This window comes from Debaryomyces hansenii, assembly GCF_000006445.2.
Source record: "Debaryomyces hansenii CBS767 chromosome A complete sequence".
NCBI classification, from domain to species: Eukaryota; Fungi; Ascomycota; class Pichiomycetes; order Serinales; family Debaryomycetaceae; genus Debaryomyces; species Debaryomyces hansenii.
Window position 1 is genome coordinate 206,829 of NC_006046.2, and position 22,667 is coordinate 229,495.

At 36.4% G+C, this 22,667-nt stretch overlaps 14 protein-coding genes across 14 annotated transcripts; 9 read left to right on the top strand and 5 right to left on the bottom strand. All coding sequences in view use genetic code 12, as the record gives it.

The window, feature by feature from the left end:
• Positions 1-1,182: 1,182 nt before the first annotated feature.
• Positions 1,183-3,126, top strand: DEHA2D02354g (DEHA2D02354p; the record flags this gene model as incomplete). The annotated part of the gene is made up of 1 exon (XM_458570.1): positions 1,183-3,126. One exon carries the CDS (start codon positions 1,183-1,185, stop codon positions 3,124-3,126), a length of 1,944 nt encoding a protein of 647 aa, XP_458570.2.
• A 532-nt stretch (positions 3,127-3,658) lies between these two features.
• DEHA2D02376g (DEHA2D02376p) lies at positions 3,659-5,035 on the top strand (the record flags this gene model as incomplete). The annotated part of the gene is made up of 1 exon (XM_458571.1): positions 3,659-5,035. One exon carries the CDS (start codon positions 3,659-3,661, stop codon positions 5,033-5,035), a length of 1,377 nt encoding a protein of 458 aa, XP_458571.1.
• A 479-nt stretch (positions 5,036-5,514) lies between these two features.
• Positions 5,515-6,249, top strand: DEHA2D02398g (DEHA2D02398p; the record flags this gene model as incomplete). The annotated part of the gene is made up of 1 exon (XM_458572.1): positions 5,515-6,249. One exon carries the CDS (start codon positions 5,515-5,517, stop codon positions 6,247-6,249), a length of 735 nt encoding a protein of 244 aa, XP_458572.2.
• Positions 6,250-6,389: 140 nt separating this feature from the next.
• Positions 6,390-7,037, bottom strand: DEHA2D02420g (DEHA2D02420p; the record flags this gene model as incomplete). The annotated part of the gene is made up of 1 exon (XM_002770203.1): positions 6,390-7,037. The coding sequence occupies one exon, from the start codon at positions 7,035-7,037 to the stop codon at positions 6,390-6,392; it is 648 nt and encodes a 215-aa protein (XP_002770249.1).
• Positions 7,038-7,766: 729 nt separating this feature from the next.
• On the top strand, positions 7,767-8,723 carry DEHA2D02442g (DEHA2D02442p; the record flags this gene model as incomplete). Its single annotated transcript, XM_458574.1, has 1 exon — positions 7,767-8,723. The coding sequence occupies one exon, from the start codon at positions 7,767-7,769 to the stop codon at positions 8,721-8,723; it is 957 nt and encodes a 318-aa protein (XP_458574.1).
• Positions 8,724-9,177: 454 nt separating this feature from the next.
• On the top strand, positions 9,178-9,789 carry DEHA2D02464g (DEHA2D02464p; the record flags this gene model as incomplete). The annotated part of the gene is made up of 1 exon (XM_458575.1): positions 9,178-9,789. The coding sequence occupies one exon, from the start codon at positions 9,178-9,180 to the stop codon at positions 9,787-9,789; it is 612 nt and encodes a 203-aa protein (XP_458575.1).
• Positions 9,790-9,979: 190 nt separating this feature from the next.
• On the top strand, positions 9,980-10,201 carry DEHA2D02486g (DEHA2D02486p; the record flags this gene model as incomplete). Its single annotated transcript, XM_458576.1, has 1 exon — positions 9,980-10,201. The coding sequence occupies one exon, from the start codon at positions 9,980-9,982 to the stop codon at positions 10,199-10,201; it is 222 nt and encodes a 73-aa protein (XP_458576.2).
• A 371-nt stretch (positions 10,202-10,572) lies between these two features.
• Positions 10,573-11,949, top strand: DEHA2D02508g (DEHA2D02508p; the record flags this gene model as incomplete). Its single annotated transcript, XM_458577.1, has 1 exon — positions 10,573-11,949. The coding sequence occupies one exon, from the start codon at positions 10,573-10,575 to the stop codon at positions 11,947-11,949; it is 1,377 nt and encodes a 458-aa protein (XP_458577.2).
• A 76-nt stretch (positions 11,950-12,025) lies between these two features.
• On the bottom strand, positions 12,026-13,264 carry DEHA2D02530g (DEHA2D02530p; the record flags this gene model as incomplete). The annotated part of the gene is made up of 1 exon (XM_458578.2): positions 12,026-13,264. The coding sequence occupies one exon, from the start codon at positions 13,262-13,264 to the stop codon at positions 12,026-12,028; it is 1,239 nt and encodes a 412-aa protein (XP_458578.2).
• Positions 13,265-13,502: 238 nt separating this feature from the next.
• On the bottom strand, positions 13,503-14,846 carry DEHA2D02552g (DEHA2D02552p; the record flags this gene model as incomplete). Its single annotated transcript, XM_458579.1, has 1 exon — positions 13,503-14,846. One exon carries the CDS (start codon positions 14,844-14,846, stop codon positions 13,503-13,505), a length of 1,344 nt encoding a protein of 447 aa, XP_458579.1.
• Positions 14,847-15,169: 323 nt separating this feature from the next.
• On the bottom strand, positions 15,170-16,174 carry DEHA2D02574g (DEHA2D02574p; the record flags this gene model as incomplete). Its single annotated transcript, XM_458580.1, has 1 exon — positions 15,170-16,174. The coding sequence occupies one exon, from the start codon at positions 16,172-16,174 to the stop codon at positions 15,170-15,172; it is 1,005 nt and encodes a 334-aa protein (XP_458580.2).
• A 793-nt stretch (positions 16,175-16,967) lies between these two features.
• DEHA2D02596g (DEHA2D02596p) lies at positions 16,968-19,109 on the top strand (the record flags this gene model as incomplete). The annotated part of the gene is made up of 1 exon (XM_458581.1): positions 16,968-19,109. The coding sequence occupies one exon, from the start codon at positions 16,968-16,970 to the stop codon at positions 19,107-19,109; it is 2,142 nt and encodes a 713-aa protein (XP_458581.2).
• Positions 19,110-19,216: 107 nt separating this feature from the next.
• On the bottom strand, positions 19,217-19,894 carry DEHA2D02618g (DEHA2D02618p; the record flags this gene model as incomplete). The annotated part of the gene is made up of 1 exon (XM_458582.1): positions 19,217-19,894. One exon carries the CDS (start codon positions 19,892-19,894, stop codon positions 19,217-19,219), a length of 678 nt encoding a protein of 225 aa, XP_458582.2.
• A 179-nt stretch (positions 19,895-20,073) lies between these two features.
• On the top strand, positions 20,074-22,608 carry DEHA2D02640g (DEHA2D02640p; the record flags this gene model as incomplete). Its single annotated transcript, XM_458583.1, has 1 exon — positions 20,074-22,608. One exon carries the CDS (start codon positions 20,074-20,076, stop codon positions 22,606-22,608), a length of 2,535 nt encoding a protein of 844 aa, XP_458583.2.
• Positions 22,609-22,667: the final 59 nt, after the last annotated feature.

Here is a 22,667-nt window from a genome sequence, read left to right on the forward strand (position 1 = left end):
TGTTTTGTCTGCCGGTGATATTTGTTTGTTTTGTGGGAGTGCTGTTTTTGTAGCAATCTTCGATATTTTTAGTATGTTATTGTAGGCAAGAAAAAAAAAAGGAATACATTAGGGGTGGGTTTATTGAAATGCCTGCAGTTGAATTATTCAATGGGAACAAAAAAACAAAATAAATTGTTGTCGTAATACATAGTAATATTACAGCCAATAAGTGGGAGCTACAAACGCATAATAGACATAACATGCGATTGTGTACTGGAGAAAACAAGCCAGATCCCCTTATATTCAGCACCCTCGTTACCCCAGGGGATAAAGGGCTGAGGCGGCTTTCTGTAGGATCGGATCGTAGCATTGTATCATGTGGTAATAGTAGAGATGAGCCTCTCAGGGACCTCGGCATCTCCGATCCCGCAATAAGACCAAAGTAAATGCTGCACCAGCACTTTTGGGTTCGTCAACGTGGGGCCATACTCATTAAACTTTCAAACGTAAAACGGGTCTAAGTAACTTGTAACTTAAGGGTTGAGGTTATGATAGAACGAGAAAGGCAGTTAGAGCATGCAAAGCCTTTATGTTTCACAGTATGCGGTCTATACTGGTAGTAGAGCTGTTGGTTAAATTATCTTATTTGGAGTATATATATATATATATACTCGTAAAGACATTTATCGTAATGTAAAGTCGGGTTGAATGCTTATTCGTGCCTTATATATTATACGTTTAATAAATTTAATTTCGAAACGGTATTTTTCTAGATAATTTGCAGCAAATTGAGAAAACTCATCACAAGAAATTTTATACCACGTTAGGATATCTGTAAGCTACGTCTGGTAAATACATTCGCAAGTAAAGCATGTATTATATTTAGCTATAGTAGCCCTTAAGCTCTTATCGTAATAGAATAGCATTGTTACCTAAAATCTTATTCATGTATAGCCAGTGGTACTGAATATACAAGATTGCATTACCAAATACATTCATATGATAACCAATGTAGTGCTAATGATAATATCTAGCAATTGGAAATAAGGAGATAATAGTGTTTAATATTCAACGTAATGGAACCAAAAGGTATTCAGAATAGGCTATTTCTGTATATAATCAGTGTTGATGATTTGAGAAATATCAACTTAAATCTCCTACATATAAATATATGTTTGACCCATAATACTATAGTTAACCATGTCGAAACCCTTCCAAGGGCTAACGTTCTGCTGTACAGCTATACCAATCAAGCTACGAGAGGATATCTCTCAGAAGTTAACGGCCCTCGGTGGTATTCATTACAGCGATTTGATGAGTGATGTGAATTATCTCATAGTTGGCGATAGAAAGACTGAAAAGTACATATACTGTGTTCAGAATAGATTTGATGTGAAGTTCTTGAAACCGGATGCAATATTGAAAATATACGACCACTGGATCAACGGCGAAGATACGACACACCTACTCGATATTGAAAATTATTTATTACCAATTTTTGACAATCTAAGTATATGTTTATCGAGAGTTGAATCATTTGAACATTTATTAAAGAAAGAATTTAGACAGGAATTTTCAGGCATAGACTTCACGACAGAGCGGATGATTCAGTTGATATCTGATAATGGGGGCAAAGCTACAGATTCTTTGACAATGTCAAACTCATGCATCATAACTACCGAGAAAACTGGAAAACGATATACTAAAGCAGTAGAATGGGGAATCCCAGTGATTCATCCCGTCTGGATAATAGACTCGGTATTGAGATTAGCGGCATTGCATTTTCGGGACTATACGTTAGATTCAAGGTTGAATGGATGTAACGTTTGGGATGAATTGTTCAAATATAAGACAAAAAATGACTTAGTTGATGACAAAATAGACGAGAAGAGTACTACAGTTGATACAAGCAATAAGTCTCTCAAGAAGGACCCAAAAATATGGAATGAAATCATGAATAAGACAAACAAAACGCGTCTGAAGCCAGCAAAAGATACTACCTGGGATGAAGTGATGGAAGAAGAAGAACATGAGCCGTTGGATATTGAAATAAATGACTTACCAAATAAACATACTGCTACTAAAAAGTCAACTCTTTTCGAGGATCTTGATTTTTATGTGGTGGGGTTTAATACCCATGAAACAACAGTAATGAATCAAATTATCACTTTCCATAGTGGTACTATAAACGAAGATTCATCAAATCAGACAATAACGCATGTTGTGCTACCAGTGAAGATTGGATCGCAATCGTCAACCTTGTTGAAAAACCTTCCTTTGAAGAGTCGTATAAATAATGGTGAAATTAAGATCGTGACCGAATGGTTCATAGAGAGATCAATTTATTACAATACGATGGTAATGGACAGATGGTGTCAGCCATTGAAAGGTTTAAAACCATGTACCAAGAAGTTCAAGGTCTGTATCACTGGATTCACTGGAATTGAGTTGCTTCATTTAGAGAAGTTGATAAACTTACTAAACTTTGAGTTTTGTCCATCATTAACATCCTCGCGTGATTTACTAATAATTAACATTAATCTATTCAAGTCTACTTTACTAAAGAACTCTCCTAAACTCTACCAATACAAGGCAATTGACTTTGTAAATTGTCCTGTTTACCAATCAGGTAACTCATCAGTGTCATTAATATCATCCAAAAATAAAATCAACGCCGCTAAGAACTGGTCAATTCCTATTGTATCTATAGCTTACATATGGGAAATATTGGAGAGGTCAACTCCATCTACTATACACAATCTTGTGTTACCGGACATCTGCGATCTCCTGTGGTGTCTTTTCGCTCCCAACAACACAGCGAAGCCCAAAACATTGCTCGATTACATCAAGAACTTGAGTAATGACAGTTTCGAAACTCCTAAGAAGGATGACAAGGTCAAATTACCATCGCCAAGGAAAGGAAAACAAAAGAGAAAATATGGACGTTTGGCAGGAAGGGATTCCCCCGAACCTATATCGAAAAAGTTACAGAAATTAAATGACAACGAAAAATCTTCAGAACAGGAGAATAGCGACAACGATGTCACCAACATAGACGAGGACTTGACCCAAGTAGGCTATCAGGATACAGATTCGTTGAAAAATAATGAACAGCTCATTAGAAAATTGACCGGTCTGAAATAATGCCCCAAGCCACCATAATAAATATACATTCATAGTGCCATCTCGGCCCACTGCATTTATCCACTGTATATGCAATATACGCACGGTATCTCGAGAAACAGTCGTAGGAGGCAACCTGACGTACCCATTCTTCGTTTACTTCGCTTCCAACATACTCAGACGCCATCATAGCGACTGCAAAATGTTCTCTTAGCCTTCATACCCCTATTCGTACTAATGTTCATAAAAAAAAACACCAAAATAGCCAATCTGGAAAAAACATGTGTCCCTTTTTGATTTCTATTCTACAACTACATGTTGCAGCCATATTGACATAGTCTCTAACCAGAATACCTGCCATTAGGACCTCCTAAAGAGGGAATAGGGTATAGCCCTATCCGGGTAAACGCGATTTCAGTTCGGCTGAAATTTTTTTTTGGCCACGACACCATTGTCGAATGTTCTGTGGAAAAATTTATAAGGAAGTAAATTGAAAAAGTTCTTCTTCTTCTCTTTTTTCAGTACAGTATACTATTATTATACATTAAACAAAATGGGTAAAGAAAAGACTCACGTTAATCTTGTTGTCATTGGTCACGTCGATTCCGGTAAATCTACTACCACCGGTCACTTAATTTACAAGTGTGGTGGTATCGACAAGAGAACTATTGAAAAGTTCGAAAAGGAAGCCGCTGAATTAGGTAAGGGTTCTTTCAAGTACGCTTGGGTTTTAGACAAGTTGAAGGCTGAAAGAGAAAGAGGTATCACCATTGATATCGCTTTATGGAAGTTCGAAACTCCAAAGTTCCACGTCACCATTATTGATGCTCCAGGTCACAGAGATTTCATCAAGAACATGATTACTGGTACTTCCCAAGCTGATTGTGCTATTTTGATTATTGCTGGTGGTATTGGTGAATTCGAAGCCGGTATCTCTAAGGATGGTCAAACCAGAGAACACGCTTTATTAGCTTACACCTTAGGTGTTAAGCAATTAATTGTTGCTATCAACAAGATGGACTCTGTCAAATGGGACAAGAACAGATACGACGAAATTGTCAAGGAATGTTCTAACTTCGTCAAGAAGGTCGGTTTCAACCCAAAGAGTGTTCCATTCGTCCCAATCTCTGGTTGGAACGGTGACAACATGATTGAAGCATCTCCAAACTGTCCATGGTACAAGGGTTGGGAAAAGGAAACCAAGGCTGGTAAGTCCTCTGGTAAGACTTTGTTAGAAGCTATTGATGCCATTGAACCACCAAGCAGACCAACTGATAAGCCATTAAGATTACCATTGCAAGATGTCTACAAGATTGGTGGTATTGGAACTGTGCCAGTCGGTAGAGTTGAAACCGGTATCATCAAGGCCGGTATGGTTGTCACCTTTGCCCCAGCTGGTGTCACCACTGAAGTTAAGTCCGTTGAAATGCATCACGAACAATTAACCGAAGGTGTCCCAGGTGACAATGTTGGTTTCAACGTCAAGAATGTTTCCGTTAAGGAAATTAGAAGAGGTAACGTCTGTGGTGACTCCAAGAACGACACTCCAAAGGGTTGTGACTCTTTCGCCGCTCAAGTTATTGTCTTGAACCATCCAGGTCAAATCTCCTCTGGTTACTCTCCAGTCTTAGATTGTCACACTGCTCACATTGCTTGTAAGTTCGACACCTTAATCGAAAAGATTGACAGAAGAACTGGTAAGAAGTTAGAAGACAACCCTAAGTTCATCAAGTCTGGTGACGCCGCTATTGTCAAGATGGTTCCATCTAAGCCAATGTGTGTTGAAGCTTTCACTGACTACCCACCATTAGGTAGATTCGCTGTCAGAGATATGAGACAAACTGTTGCCGTCGGTGTTATCAAGTCTGTTGAAAAGTCTGACAAGGCCGGTAAGGTCACCAAGGCTGCTCAAAAGGCTGCTAAGAAATAAGCTGATTGATATAGATTTATATTAGTTGCTTGTCTTATATTTAGTTTTTTGAATACATATGAATTTTAAATTTAGTTGTAGACCTTTGGACAGGCTTTAATGCTGTCTGTATCGGTATATATCTTGGACCATGTGGTATTAATCTAATCGAATGTGTGAGCATGCACATCGTTCGCTAAAGACTTTATCTGTGGGAATAAAAATTGTATAACTTATTGCCAAACTTACTCCCTAGTACGTCTCTGTTATTTCTTCGAGTACAGAAATGAACATGACTCTGGATACGAGACTAACGTTTTCTTATCTTCAATTATGTTTGATGTAATGAATAAACTGCCTATTGAAAATTTTTTTGGGACATAATAGATACTGTATACAGACACCCTGCCCAGATGAAATAATAACTGTTAAACGAAGTAAACATCTGTTGATAGTGCCAAGTTAATCGATAAAAGAGACTACTTTGGTTGGAAACTAGTATGCAAGACTGTGTTGATAGAGGGGTCCACCTTGGATTCGACAATACTAGGGATTATAACCATGCAACAGATAACCAATATAAACAACTACGTGCTAAAGCAGATGAATTATACAGAAAGAAGAACCAACTCTCTCAGCAATCACAAAATGCTTACCAGTCTGGAGACAAGCTGAAAGCTCACGATTTAAGCGAACAGTCGAAGAAAATCTTATCTCAGGCAGAAAACTACAATAGACAGGCTGCAGAATATGTATTTCGTGAAAACAACGCCGACAGTGCAGAAGATGAAATCGATTTGCATGGTTTGTACGTGAAAGAAGCCGAATTTTTCTTGCAAAACAGAATCGCTGCTTGTATTAAGACCAACCAGTCTCATTTGAGGGTTATAGTTGGTAAAGGGTTACATTCTGCCAACGGGATTGCCAAATTGAAGCCAGCCATCGACCAAATGTGCACCGATTGTAACTTGAATCATAGAATTGATCCCAAGAACACAGGTGTAATGGTGATCGATTTAACTAACACCCAAGGTAACCAAATTCCAAACCACTGGGATATTGCTTATGGTGGTGGTCAACCCCACCAAGCTTATCAAGGTGCTTCTCAACCACAATATCATCAACAATCTCACCACCAGAATCAAAATCACAACCAGCAATTTGGTAACATTAAGACCGGAAACAAGCTTGCAGATATGTTATTGAAGGTATTCTGTATGTGTATCAATAAATAGCCTTTTTGTATGTCGATTTGATTTCTTCTACAATGAATTACTAGTAATATATATATATTTAAAAACTTGAACAAGAATTAGACATAATGAAAAAGAGGGTTTCTATATTAACCATCATAGAATATAAATAACTAACCAAACTAGCACGCACATCCGCCTGCGTCGTTCTCTAAATGAATATTAATAGCATCGTTATAGTCGTCGCTCACATCATTACCATTGGCGTCATTCAACTCTTCCTGCTGCAATGCCATCTTGGCAACCACCTCGAATGCCAGCTCGACGTTAATCGAGTCCTTAGCACTGGTTTCAAATACTGGGTAGTTCAATCCGCCCAATTGGTTGTTAGTTATATTGTTCAACTTTTTCTGCAACGATGGAATTTTCTTCGAGTCATCAACATCAATCTTGTTACCTATTATAATGAACGGGAAGTCCTGGGGATTGCTTACGTTCGATTGAATCAAAAATTCGTCTTTCCACGAAGACAAGTTATTCAACGACTTTTCGTTGGTAACATCATAACACAACACACAACAGTCTGCACCTCTATAGAACGCAACCCCTAAACTCTGGAATCTTTCTTGACCGGCTGTATCCCAAATTTGCAATGTTACTTGTTTATTATTATCAATAGTAATTTCCTTCGTCAAAAAATCGGCCCCAATTGTTGCTTTATACTGGTGGGAGAATTTGTTATTAACAAATTGTTGCATCAAAGATGTTTTCCCAACACCCGAATCTCCTAATATAATCACTTTTAACAAAGTCTTCTTTCTTCCTGACATGTCTGGCTTATTCTGGCTATTCTTCTTACTTATCTAGGGCGTTCTAATGATCAACATATTTAGTGCTGCTGCCAATTTTGCTCGGGTCACTCACTTGAAAGTAGTTGCACACACGACAGACAGATACCACCAACTACCCGGGTGGAATAAGGCTGTGATGAGACTATTTCGTACAACTATGGAAACAACACTTGACTGTCGTGAAGATGAACATTCCATTAAAAATAACAATTAAAAATTACGTTAATTGGGTCTAAAGACGTCATGTAGATCGAAATAGCGATAATTGCAACACTCGATGATAAGCGTAGCCGCCTCAATCAACATAAGACTCTTCACTCTACAACTTGTGTTCGCCGGACTACCAAAAAAAAAAACACAGTAGGTAGGATTACCTATACAGAGTTATCGGTAGACCGAGAGAATAATAATTCTAATAGGAGACTTAGTAGGTGCGGTAACTACGTCATAGGTCTAGGTGACACCAACCATATAATTTATACAGATAATTGAGTGTCAATACAATTCCAAGATAATATAGATGGTCAGGATACAACGGCATTATGTTGCAGTACTGAGATCTAACTGTGGTTGCTATTGCGCAGCAATCATATGTCAGAATAGACGAGACGGTGCGTATATAAATAATAGGCAATCTCCGGATCAGTTAGGAGACCAAAAATTATATCTCGATTGCATACAAATTGAATTAATAATAGAAAGCTTAATATGTCCAACCTCACTACATCCATCCAACTTACTAAACAAAGTAGATATAGATTGAATAATGGGCATCAAATTCCTGTAACGGGGTTTGGATGTTACGAAGTTCCACTCAACAAGTCCAAGGAGTTAGTTTACGAGGCTTTAAAGGCTGGATATCGTCACATTGACTGTGCAGCCGGGTATCGTAACGAAAAGGAAACAGCGCAAGGAGTGGCCGAATTCTTGAAGGAAAACCCGGACGTAGACAGACAAGATATTTGGTACACCACTAAAATTCAAAACTCAGACCATGGCTACGAAGAAACCAAAAAGGCTGTACAAAAGATTAGCGACAACGTAAAACAATACATCGGTTATGTTGACTTGGTGCTTATACATTCGCCTAAATCCAACAAGGAAAAGAGATTGGCTACGTGGAAGGCATTGCAGGAGTTTGTCACCAACCCAACTAATCCAGTGTTGAACATCAAGTCCCTTGGGGTTTCGAACTACGGAATTGCCCATTTGGAAGAATTATTGAACTGGGATGGATTATTGATCAAGCCAGTAGTGGATCAATTGGAATTGCACCCATGGTTACCGCAATTAAAATTGAGAGAATATTTAGTGGAGCATGACATATTAGCTGAAGCTTACTCTCCATTGACCCAGGGATATAAGCTCAACGATAAAGAACTCTTAGACTTGGAGGCTAAATATAAGATTCCTAAGGCAGAGATTTTATTGAAGTGGTCTTTCTTACAGGGGTTTATCGTATTGGTTAAGTCCGAGAAGGTGGAAAGAATCAAGCAAAACTTGGGTGTTTTAGCAGACGGGAAGAATGATGAATTGGACGAAACAACCCATCTTGGTAAGGTCGATTTGGATTATGAAATTCTCGAGGCCTTAGATAAACCTGAATCACACGAAGTTTTAACTTGGGGTAATCAAGACCCAACTCAATACGTGGATCCTAAATAAATGTTGATTAGATTCACATAAATAGAATAGATGTTACTAAAGTATTCTTTCATGTATTATCAGTCGCAACAAAGTAAAATTTTTCTCTATTACAGAATCTTATAAGGTACACCAAATTGCAATTCCTTCTGTGTATCTGTATCTGCACAGAAGGATTCTCGAAACATTCTAATATGTACTAAAGAAATCATATAAATTCAGCAACAAACTTTAATTACAATCGACTACAAGATGAAGTAGGCGGCCGTGCGAGTTAATTTAGATCAATTTGTGTCAACAACTCTGTTAAGTGATCTATTGTTAAAAACTTTAATAGTGCTTAGTAAAACTATTTAGTAAATTATTAGTAACTTGCTAATTGCGAATCAGTACACCCGCTATTTATATATAAGAACAACTCCCTTATACTGACAATTTTTTTTTGTTATCTTCAACATTAATCACATATACTACAATGGGACCAAGAACTGCAATTATCACATATTCGCTTTACCACCATATTGCTTCAATGGCAACAGCAGCTAAAACTGGTGTTGAATCGGCTGGGGGTACAGCAAAGATCTTTCAAGTGGCAGAAACTCTTCCAGATTCTCTTCTTAAGAAATTGGGGGCTCCACCTAAACCAGATTTTCCCCTTGCAACTAATGACACATTGACCGAATACGATGCCTTTTTATTTGGTATCCCTACCAGATATGGTAATATGCCTGCACAATTAAAGGCTTTTTGGGATGGTACTGGTAGTTTGTGGGCCAAAGGTGCTTTGATTGGTAAACCTGCAGGTATGTTTGTCTCTACCGGTTCAGTTGGTGGTGGTCAAGAGACTACAGTTATCAGTAATTTGTCTACCTTAGTTCACCATGGTATGGTTTTTGTCCCATTAGGATATTCACACCCAGGTATTACTTCAATGGATGAAGTACATGGTGGTTCGCCATGGGGTGCCGGTACTTTTGCATCTTCAGATGGTTCTAGAAAGGTGTCAGACTTGGAACTCGAGATTGCTAAGGCACAAGGTGCAAACTTTTACAAGACCATTGCGAAGCTTAAAGGAATTGAAAATTAGCCTATAATCTAATAAACTCGTGGAAGATATTAAATGAACGTCTTAGAATTAAACCCTAGTATTTTGATTGTATTTGTTATTCAATCTGTTTGGCGTAGATGTAACTATTTAATATTTGTAGTGCAACATTAGTAACGTGTTGCAATATGCTGCGAAATTCAAATCTGTCCATATATTCCGATCGAAGTTGATGGCTAGCCCTACTGAGATCTGTGTCAAATCTGCAAAATTTGAACTGATTACCGGATACATATCTTTATATGCTGGTATTTTTGTAGCTTCAGGTTCTGTCGAAGTGACGAAGAAATCCAATAATTGGCTAACTTCAATATTGGTTCATCTGGACAACTCTACGCCCCACTTGAGATATATCCCATCAGAAACCTTTGCATATGATCGAGCAAAGGGCTGATTGCCACTATGGTGGACCATTACATTTATGAAACGACAGTTTGAAAGAAGTTACTGATTTGGAACATGGCGTTCTTACTATAGGTGCTAACGTCTAGAATGTCATAACCAGATTTCAATAAAATAAAGTAGATCAACTTTTTCTTTTACTTTTTTATCAACGTTTCGTCTACATAATCAAGAGGTTAACTGTCAATGAGTTGGTATATGTATTTTCATTCAATTGTGACTAGAGGCCTACTCTGTGTTATAGAAAATTTCATATTGATTAAGACACTACCTTTCAAAATATCAAAAAGTTCATCCATTAATAGATTTAATGAACGATTTCATCACTACTAGTGGAAAAAGTTTTGAATCGTTGATCATATTATGTCGCTGAAACCTCATAAGCCTATAAGGCAAGAATATATTGCCAAGGTGCGTTATATTAATAATTTACCACCACCTCCGTTGAACCCTAAGTTTATAGATTACAATACAACTGAGAAGGTATCGTCCAAAACAGAATCAGAACAATTGATGAGTTCTTTGTTCAGGAAAGAGAATTTTACTAGTTTTATAGAGTCCGTCGATGAAGAGTTGGGAATGAATTTGAATTTGATTAATAATTCTGGGTTCTTGGATAATGAAAATGAATCGAGTATTTACAAAATGGTGGGTGAGAAGAATGATAACGACGATATTAAGCACATTGTATTACACCCTAAGGATAGAGCTTTATTAAGAGATGCTGGCATTGGTAATATATCTAAGTCAGAGCCAGATGTTTCGTTCTTGAGGAGAACTGAATATATTGCTGAGAGACAATTACCAAAATCCAACGGAAACTTGAAAGGAAATGACGATGTCGCCGAGATTGCTGAAGCAAAGAAAGCAGAAAATGCAAATGATCCTGCTGCTCAGTTGGCGGCTGTAGAGAACACATTTGACCAGGCGCAAGAAACTTTGGATAGCTTCAGTAATTTAAAACATCCGGGAAAGAAGCACTTAAAGGCAGTATCAACATGGCCATTATTACCCGATACTTCGATGATGGACTCAAAGTTCTTAACACTTAAATTTTCCGGTTCTGCTTCAATTAGCCGTGAATTACAATTATTGAAAAGACAACAAAAAGACAAATACGACGAGACCTTCCAAAAGAACTCGTTGGAATCGGCTATTTTCAGGCCAATAACTTCGGAAGACGGTGAATGGATTTCGATGTATCAAGTTCGTGATGCTAAAAAGGCTGAAGAAATAAAGGAAAAATTGAATTCGAGCGAACGGGAACGCCCAGTTAACATATTAGACGAACAAGAGGATATCGAGGACTACAAATTTAAACACAGTAAGGATTATGATATGAATTTCCATCGTTTTTCGAAACCATATGAAGAACTAGCAATTAAATTTGAGCCAGCGGAAGATTCCTCTGAGACTAAGAAAACTCGCAAAAGAAAAGCTGCATATTACTATCCAGTTACGGGTAGAATTGATTTGAAAAAGCATAGGGCTTCTACAAATAGCGAAATTAATAGATTTTTACGTGATAGTGCTGTGGATGTAATTAACTTTACATTAAGAGAACCAAATACCAATGAAATTAGAAAGATGGATGCTATTAGATCGGAATTTGATCCAATGGATTATGAAGGTGAAGAAGATATCGCAGAAGAATTTGACGACGCTACAGGAATCGTTTCTGGTCAAGCAGAATCAGTAGAAAAACCTGAGGCCAACAATGTGAATGAACAAGAGGATTAGGAAAACCGTTGACAATTTTACGAAACAATGTATTATATAAAATTAATATTTGTATTTAATTCAAACGTTAATTTAACTAGACAATTATACATGTAGACTTCTTTTTCAGTTTAGTTTTCAGACTGCTATTTGATTCGTTTAATGGTGGTGAGTTCTTCTCTTTCTTATTAGCTGTATTTTTATCCGATTTCTTGGTTGAAGCCAGATCTTTTCTTTTAGTTTCATCTTTATTATACCGCTGCTGCATCTGCTTGGCTATTGCTTCATCCTCTTCTTCTTGTAATTGCTTTATTAACATATAATCATCATCGTTGCCATTCGATTCATCGTCTCCTAGCACAGGGGCAAAGCCGCCCGTGAAAAATAAATCATCCTTACCAGATACCGATATAAACGATTGCCAAACAATATTCTTATAAGATTTATCGCTTCTATCAAAGGAAGCGTCAGTAAGCAAAGAATAAAAATCATTTTCATCCTTTTTATAAAGAGTGCTAAAGTGATTATTCCTGAAGAAAACAATGAATTCTTCAGGCTGTAGTGTCTTATTTAAATGTTTAATTCCAGCATCAGTCAATTGCGTGGGATTATTATCTAACCATACCTTCATCATCCTTTGCTTTTCTTGAATTTCAATTCTAACATCGGCTTGAATATCATTTCTGGGTTCATAAAGCAAGAAGTCTTGAATCTCATCAAAGGTTTGTAGTTCACGAAAGATACCTTCCAAAGAAACACCACTACCAACGTCAGGTTCGGTCGAATTAGATGAACTCCCAAAAGATGGACAAAAGTACCAACCATGTCTGAGCTTTAAGTCAAATAAATCAAATAATGTTGTTGATAAATCTTCTGGTGGGAATTTACCGTCTATGAGATTTGGATTAACAGAGAGACCAGTATGTAATAATGGCAAACTTTTTAATAAATTGTCAAGATCATAATTAGAAACCTTGTTGCCTTGAACTTCTAGCATGACTAGCAATATATCACCCAATTGAGATAGTAATCTACTTAATTCAATTGATCCCGTATTTGAGTGATCTCTTAACAATAATAACTTCAAATTGTTTATTCCACCAAATTTTCTTTGTCTGTTAACCTGGAATTCGTCTTGAACGGGATTAAACGTTTCATTCCGAACGTCTATTTCATTCTTCAACAATAATGTGTTCACAAGGGCAATTAGCGGACATGGACCATTTAAATCCTGGAGTAAAATTGGAGTTTGATGCTCGTATTCGGACCACGTAATTACTTTTATTTGGAAAATATTGGAAGATTCTGCATCTTCAGGGTTGTTAAATTGGGACATATGTATTAGGTTCGAGAGTATATATCCTTCATACTTCAATTGAACATAGTGAATTATCTTGGCTGTGCAAGGAAGTTTAATCAGGATCGGCAATTCCCCAACCTTCCGAGATCTCTCGCACGTAAATCTAATCAGGCTACAAAGATGCAAAATGTATTTCATATTAATTAACGTATATAATGACTTGTAACGTATTTAACTAAAATCAGATAGCCCTACCAAATAAATATGCTATCAACTAATGTATAAAATAAGCTACGACAACAACAACGACTAAAAGACTTATTCCCACAGCTAAATTACATTTGGTTTCTTCTAAATTAACAGTTTCAGCAACTTGATCATCAACACTGGCTCTTTCTAAGATATTGTGGTTAATCTCCTGCTTTTGCTTTACTACTCCTTTTGGAATAGCATATTCTGAAGGGTACATCAACTCGCAAAATTGTTCGATTTCACCACATTTAATACCAATCTTTAAATAGTTTGGATCTTGAACAGATGACTTATGATTAATTACTTGTACGTAATGCTTGAAGATTTTCACAACCCCAGGTAATGTACGGCTATTAAGGATCAACCCGCAAGTAGTACCTTTTCTTATTTTAACATTTCCATGAAGAACATTTGGGTTATTGTACACCAAAGCTAAAGTAGAAATAGCCATTACTTGGGGTATAGCACAGAAATTGAAACACGAAGGGTCCCTTACTAACGACAAATACGTCAAAACGTCTTTGACATGACATAAGGCATTCAAGACTAATTCGTTGATACAGGCTAATCCATGTCCTTGACTTTCTAAAGATGTATCTTTATGAAATGACGGTAAAGATGAGGTATGCTTTTCCCAGATTTCTTTAGGCCAGAATGATCTTCCGTCTTCCAAATCTTCATGGTAGTCTCTAATTATATTGGTTTTTTGCAAAAATAATCCCATGGATTCCGACTTCGCAAAATTATCTTGGGAAAGGCTGTTATCAGAAAAACCTGCCAACACCATCAATTTGGTCAATCCTTCACCCACTAAACCTGCAACGTAATGACAGTATAAATCGTATTCTCTAACCGTGGCTACACCATTAACATTGAAATTATCATCCAAGATGTAGTCTGCCATACCATTACCCATTTCCTTAGTAATATGCTTAATTATATCTTGATAATCTTCCTTCAACTTGTGATATTCCGTTAAAATGCACGGGAACTCAACCAACACACATCTGTCTTTCTCAGTCTTACTATTTCCATCAAATGACCATTCTTTCAAATTTAACTTATCATGGAATGTTCTTAATAACGGAACCTTGATTTCAGGCTCAATAGTCATGTCATCCTCAACAGTATCTAATGCTCTTAAAATCAAATAAAATAACATCACGGCATCTCTCAATTCTGGATGTAATTCTTGAATAACTGCAGCGAAAGACCGTGACGTTATGTTTAACAACTCATAGCACCTTTTAGATGCTTGGGATTGGCTCGATGCACCTTGTGGGTGCAACGGCTGTCTGAAATACATCAATTGGATGACAGCTTTCAACTCAGTTGGATGAGAGAGCAATTGGACAAATTTACCCATAGCTGAAAGTTAACTGTAAGTATAAAATGAAAGCAAAAAATTTACTAATAATAAAGTATTCTGTGACGAAACCAAAAATAGAGCAATCTCCGCAACCTTTTGTTTAGCTAGTTATCTAAATTAATGTTTTATAAACGAATAAACTAAATAATTAGTACCGATTAATCTTTTCATCGTATACGTATTGCTGAACTTCGCGTCTTTTCATAACAAAAAAATTGATAGGTTACACGTGATCTAATATGATTACCACCTATAGGGACTACGAATATTGCATTAATTAATAAATAGGTTCATTATACTACAAATAAGTGGGCAGAATATCACTTTGTAGTTTCAATCTTTTCAAACCACTTTCTTGCAGCTTTTATATTCTCTAATACCGCTAATTCCTCGTGGGTGTTAACATAGCTTGTCTCATCTTCCTTGTCCTTGAGAATAATCATAACCAACATATTATCAGTAAGCACGTCTATATAGAACTGGTTGCCTTTGGAACCTCTTATCACCAAATTGTGGAAGTTTGTTCTTAATTTTGTGACAGATTGTTTGTACGTTTTTATTATGCTTGAAATTTTTTCGAATCTCTTAGGGTCTAGGGCTGTGGTATCGATATTATTATCATCTTCGAGATGCAGTCTATTTTGCTGCTTCAATTGTTGTGCAATTGAGGTAGTTGACGAAATTACGAGGAAGGTCGTCTTTTCAAACAAAATAATTTCTTCGGCATCCAATATCTGGTTGAATTTGATCAAGTTGTTATTGTACACGTTCATATTTGGAATCAAAGAGCATACAATCTGGGACCACGCTTTATACAAGGACTCATCCCATATAGACGTGGGTAAGCCTACCAACTTAAACTGATATGGGTTTGAAATTTTCTGCAATTTTTCCATCATGATGACAAACAACTCATCTCGTTTGTCAATCTGTACTAGATCCATCTTATGCAACAATACAAATACCTTCGCATCTGGGCTGAATTTCTGTAAGTTTGTTAACGATTTTACGAAAATTTCGATATCTTTATTAATCAGCTTAGACTCAACGTCAAATACATGTATGAGTACCTGAACCATTTTAAATATGTGATCTTTCTGCGTAGTGAAATAGTTATCCATAAAAACATCCTGACCTCCACAATCCCATAAATTCAACGTCATATTTCCCAAGAACCGCAAGTGGGAATGCTCAACATCAATTGTTGCTCCTAGTCTTCGAGTGTCAAATGCAGAATAATTAGAGAAAATAATTGACCGCATCGACGATTTACCTGAACCTGAGCGGCCCATTAACAATAACTTCTTTCTGGATGCCTGTGACATATTGTATTACAAGTCTACTCCAGTTTTATGCTTAATTTGTGTCTTTATGGTACAATTACGTCCTTATCTTCATCTCGAAAGGTTACATTTGATAGCGGTATTCACACTACCTATATTCTCTCAGTATGTCAGAGGGAAGATAAAGTACTAAAAGTATGCTAACTGTACAATTATGCTGAAGTGTTGGTGACTGGTGCCTTTCCTGCAAGGGAAACATGATTCTATGAATACCATCCTATAATTTTGATCATACTCGAAAACAATGGTGTATGGCCCTCTTCATACCTTCGTATGTGCTGCAGTGCAGTTAGGTATGTGATCCTGAATACTAAATAGACTGGATCCATGCTAGGAAAAAGATGATAATGCATACAGAACGAAAGTAGCCCATGTGAATAGTCTTGGATCCATTGGTTAAGAGTAGGTTTCCATATATGGCTTCTTGTTCTTTACTGAGTATTCATAGGTCAGGAAAAGCACAATTATAACTACCAATATATCCACCGAGAGAATGAAGTTTACGTAGATAATCGGATATATAAAGAGAATAATGATAGATATGATGGACAATTTGAAGTATGGTAAAAAAAAGCCTAGCATGATCAATAGAACATGTGGTCTACTAAATTTGAGAATGCATCAAATTTTATTGTTAACGCAAAATAACCGAAAATGCTACAAGATGATTGTCACTTATAAGCAGGAGCAGGATATACATATATAATCTTCAATTTCTTGCATTCTTCATTTTAGCTTTATCCTTTGCAAGCCAACGGTGATTTTCGAGTAAAATATGCTAATGCTATTGAGGTATCTTCTGTTCTGCTTAGTTTTCGCAACCATACCTGCCTGGGGCCATTTAATACCCGGTATCGGATCAATAAGTAAACAATTGGATCGCAGAGATGGAAACTTGGTTGACTCAATATATCAGAGTTTGCCAATCGAGGATTTGAATTTTATTGATGCCCATTTGAAGAATTTAACAATTGACGGAAGCTCTTGTGACAAGTGTAAAAATAAAATCCGTTACGGTCAATCATTGATCCAGGAACAGCCAGACAAACAACATTTAATTAGTTTATTGTTGTTCAAGTATTGTATGGTTCTGAATAAGAATAAAGAAAGCAAGTGTGATAATGTGGATTTTTTTATTACAACTTCAGATAAGACTTCAAAGGGAGTAGTTGATAAATATGATTCCGGATTACACGACAGTAAGAGTATAGATTTCTACGACAATGATTTTATTCACATGTTAAAACTATTCAATGTTTCTAGTGATCTAGATTTAGAATATTACTGTTACTATAAGAGTGATGAAGCTTGTGATTTACCAGAAACTCCAGATATTGACTCGTTGTATAATTTTGAGGCAAAATGGCCGGCCAAGCAGCCAAAACATTGTTTACAACCTCAATATCCTAGTGATGCTCCGGAGAAATTTAATGTCTTACATTTCACTGATTTCCATTTTCAATCAAGATACCAAATTGGAAGTGAAAGCAACTGTACCACTGCGTTATGCTGTTTGCCTGAGGCTTACAACGAAGACTTAAAAAGTAAAGACTACAATTTCACAGATGCATATTTTAAACTAAATCCATCTATGCAAAATAGGAAAGATAGCGAATACTCCTTTTATCCTGAAGCTCGTTACGAAGATGGAGAATATATTAAGGGAGACTATTATGACTTTCCTAAAACCAGAGGCTATAATTTCAACTTGTTACCTGCAACATCTTTCGGAGGCTATTTATGTGATTCGCCTGAAGTTCTAATTAATAACAGCTTGAAACAAATGAATGAAGCGTATAAAGAACATAAATTTGAATTTGCTTTGTTTACAGGTGATTTAGTAGATCACGATGTTATTCACTGTGATCCGGAAACCACCAAGTATGAAGAAATCCAAACGTTTAGTTTAATGAAGCATTACTTGGAAAACATTCCAGTATTTCCCAGCTTGGGAAACCACGATACTTTCCCATATGGTCAATTGTCTCCAATTGATTATGATTATAACAACCTGTATCTGTGGAATGTTGATTTAATGTCTGATTTGTGGATTTCAAATGGATGGTTGCCCGAGAACAAGTCTGAGCAACTTAAGAGTCACTATGCTGGCTTTTCTACAGTGACGAATCGTGGATTAAAAGTTATTTCATTAAATTCAAATTGTTATTACCAAAAGAATTTATGGTCGTATGTGAATTTGCTGCAAAACGCTGATATATTCGGCCAATGGCAATTTCTTATAGATGAACTAATTGAAAGTGAAGCCAGTAACCAGCGAGTTTGGATATTAGCCCACATCCCATCAGGCGATGCCGATACATTGCCAATTCAGTCTAAAATATTTGCTAAGATAGTTGAAAGATTCTCCCCTTACACTATCGCAAATATATTCTATGGTCATACTCATAGAGATCAATTCAAAATTTTATATTCTTCGAATTCTTCCGATACTAAAGAAATTGAAGACGTCATTAATATGTCTTGGGTATCTCAATCCATTACGCCCTTAACTGATAACAACCCATCTTGGAGATATTATGAAGTTGAAGATGGGTCTTTCAATATTTTAAATTCGTACAATTACTACACTCAACTCAATGATACTTTTACGAACGGTGGTAAAGAGCCAGATTGGAAATTTGAGTACTCGGCCAGGGATATTTATGATCCCAACGGAGAATGGCCAACTGATTCGCCATTGAATGCTACCTTCTGGCATAAGTTTGTTCTTACGAACTTGAAAAACCAATCGAATATCGAATTTAATCAATTGTACTCAGACTTGCAATATAGAATGTCGCCTAACGTACCAAATTGTGCAAACGGTTCTGTTATTTCCCAAACTTGTTACGAAGAGAATTGGTGTGACGTCAGTTCCTTTACTTCAGAAGAATATCTCAAGTGTCTCCAACCTTAGATGCTATTTTTATATAGAGTTCAATTATGTTTCTATCGTATTCTAGGTGCAAATTATTTGACTTTTATTAATATACATTATAAACGAGAACTATTATGAAGCTATCATTACCATTGTTCCTGATTCTCATTACTCATATCGGCCATTGGATTGAAGGTTGTAGGTGCCTTGAATGACGGGTCACTGGATGGAATATAAACAGATGCATCTTGCTGTGGGTTAGACGAATTGTGATTTCTATATCCACCACGTCCTCTTCCACCTCTAAAACCACCTCTTCCTCTGAAACCACCTCTTCCTCTTCCTCTTCCTCTAAAACCACCTCTATGTTCAAATCTCTTTCTCTGAAATCCATTATCTTGTTTTCCTTCTTGACTAGCCTGTCCACCATACACACCTCTACCAAACTGCCTCCCCTCACGGAAACCTGGATCTAAATCAATTTCTAAAACTTGACTGTCTAAGTTTGTTCCCTTAAGGAATTTCATTGCATTTAATGACCCTTCCTCTCTTTTGTATATGACGAAGCAAAAACCACAAGGTGTCAATTTATTTCTATCCAATCCCATTATAATTCTATCAATTGTTCCACATTTCAGAAACAATTCATGTATCTGCTCTTCACTAGTGAAATGTGATAAATTACCGACGTAAACTGTTTTCAGGTGTAAGGCTCGATTTAAGTTATCAAAATTTTGTCTACGGACAGCTTTCTTAATCAAATATTGAGATGGTCTATCTAGTCTCTCAGCCGAATGCTTGTAATTCTCTTCTAAAAGTTCCATATTATACTTATTATTTATTAAACGATAGAATATATAGTAAATTGCTGATCGTTTCTACTGAAATAAATTATTTTATCTCAGTGAGGTGCTGAAAAATTAGTAATTTACAGGTTATTAATATTTCATAAACATATAAACCTATAGATCAGCTAGCTGTAAAGCCAACGGTAACGCAGGCGATGTTTAAGTCCATATTCAAGACAGGGATCAGGGCAATATACAACGTTCTGGAGAATCCATCTTTTGTCTCAGAGCCATGGTATATTTATCCTGCAAAACATAAATCATCGGGACAAGCGGTGTCGGTATTTATCTTTGACAAATCAAAATTTGAAGCTCAAGTAAATAGAATATGCGCATCGAGTTCGAACACCAAGAACCCTAAGGTGATTATCAACGAATGCTATGAACTTCTTAAGTTCGAAATTAGTCAATTGGCCAAATTGAAGCATCCTCAGATCTTGACGATTTTTGAGGTTTTGGAGGAAACTAAGCTGAAATTATTATTTGTATCAGAGCTGGTTACGGATAACTTGCTAACTGTGAATGTATCAAAGGATTTGGACGAATTGAGTATACAGAAAGGGTTATTGCAAATGGCAAAGGGGCTACAGTTTCTTCACAACTATTGTCAAATTATTCATCTTAACTTACAGCCGTCATCGATTTTTATAAATAGCCAAGGTGATTGGAAATTATCGGGCTTTAGATTTCTACAGAATTTGAACGAGATTTCTCCGCTGGATAGAGATAATTTCTACATTATGAACAATTCTTCCGTAGTGCCATTTGCTAACCTTAATCTAAACTTCACAGCACCAGAATTAATCGTTGATAGTCTGCAGAAATTGGACACTGCAAATGACATTTGGTCATTAGGGTGCTTAATTTATTTTGTTTATAATAATGGTGAATCTTTGATTAATTGTTTTGATTCCAACAGCATTTCAGATTTTAAGACAGAATTTAGGAAGTTTGAAAATAAGTTCTATAACCACAGACCCAGCGAATTGAAATATTTATTGAAAGATGTTCCTGATAAGCTTTATCATGTTTATTCCCAAATTTTAGCTAAATATCCCCATGATAGATTGACGATTGATCAATTTATAAACTTGGATTTCTTTAGTGGTAGCATGATCAAAGCTATGTGGTTTATTGACGAGTTCTCTACTAAATCAACAGACGAGAAATTAGTGTTTATGAGGGGACTTTTGCAAACAGATCAAACTACCAATACCACCTTATTGGAGCAATTCCCATCCGGATTCAAGACCCTGAAAATATTGCCATTAATGATCGATTTGGTTGTGAGCGAATTAAGCATATTGAGTGCTAAACTGATTGATACTGATACCGATGAAGCGATCTCACTTGCTCTCACAATAACACTTTCGATTGGTTCAAAACTTTCCAGTCTTACATTTCAAGACAGAATTTATGAACACCTTTTTAAGGATGAATCTAAAACTAAAAAGTCCAACCAGAAAGATATATTCAATAAGCTCATAAATGCTTCAGTGAAAATACGGTTAAATATCGTGGAAAACTTGTCTACTTTAGTGTCAAAGCTAAACGAGAAACAATTATCTGCGTTGATTAAACAATCACTATCTCTCTTCTTAACATCAGCTCCGACTGAAGCTAATCAACAACAAGAACAAATTAAATTACAGGAAACTTTCCTCCATCAGTTAAATTTAATTATCGAAAAGTTGGATTTCCCTTATATCAAGAACACGTTGTTTCCATTAATTTGTCAAGTATTTAAAACAACTACCATTTTGTCAACAAAATTGGCTACAGTAGATACGTTTGGAATGTTGATCGATAAGAGGATTATAGACAAAGTGATCGTATGCGAGCAATTATTACCAATTTTACAGAATTTGAAAAGTCGTAATAAGAAGATCATTGAAAGCGTTCTTAGGCTTTTTGTCAAATTATGCGAAAGCGAACATGTGTCTTTAGATTTGGATTCAATTGTGGAGTCAATATTACCGGAATGCTTTAAACTAACGTTTGGGTGTAATGATTGCAGCCAATCTGAGTTTAAGACATATATGAAAATGGTTCATCAGATCCAAACTAAATTGATTCAAAGCAAGGTAAACTCATTACCGACCAAGACCAGGGACTCTTCAGTTAATACACCTGCTAGCAATTTTGAATCATTAATCAATACCCAAAGGCTTAATGAGGGTGACAAGGACCAGATTACTCGTGCGCCTCAAACTAAAAGCATAATGCAACCTACTAGGAAGCCTATAGAAACAAAGTCATCGATGTCGAACTCATCGACTAAACCGAAAACTACCACGCCATTAGCATTGAAACCTAAACAAAAAGCTGCTCCTAAGAAACCACTATCATTTGGTGCCGTTAACAATAATAACAACACCAACAATACAGCTCTATTGAATACATTACACGGAACATTTAATAAACCTCCGAAAGATGAAGATGAAGATGAATTCGACGAGTTCCAAAATGCCGAGGCTATTAAAGAAGCATCGTCCATTAATTGGAACACTGAAGCTCAAAAATCAGGAATTGCCTCGTCTCAACAAGGCACTACGCAACAAACTACAAACTATCCACCCGGATTTACCTCATCAATGGTATTAACACCAAATAATACTGGTAAAAATAACAGAATTACTAATAAACCAGCCTCGAATTCTAAAAATTCTGATCTTCTAGATCTTTTGTAAATATATTTTATCGTAAATAGATTACTAATAAAATTTCTGAGATGACTATAAGACGATAA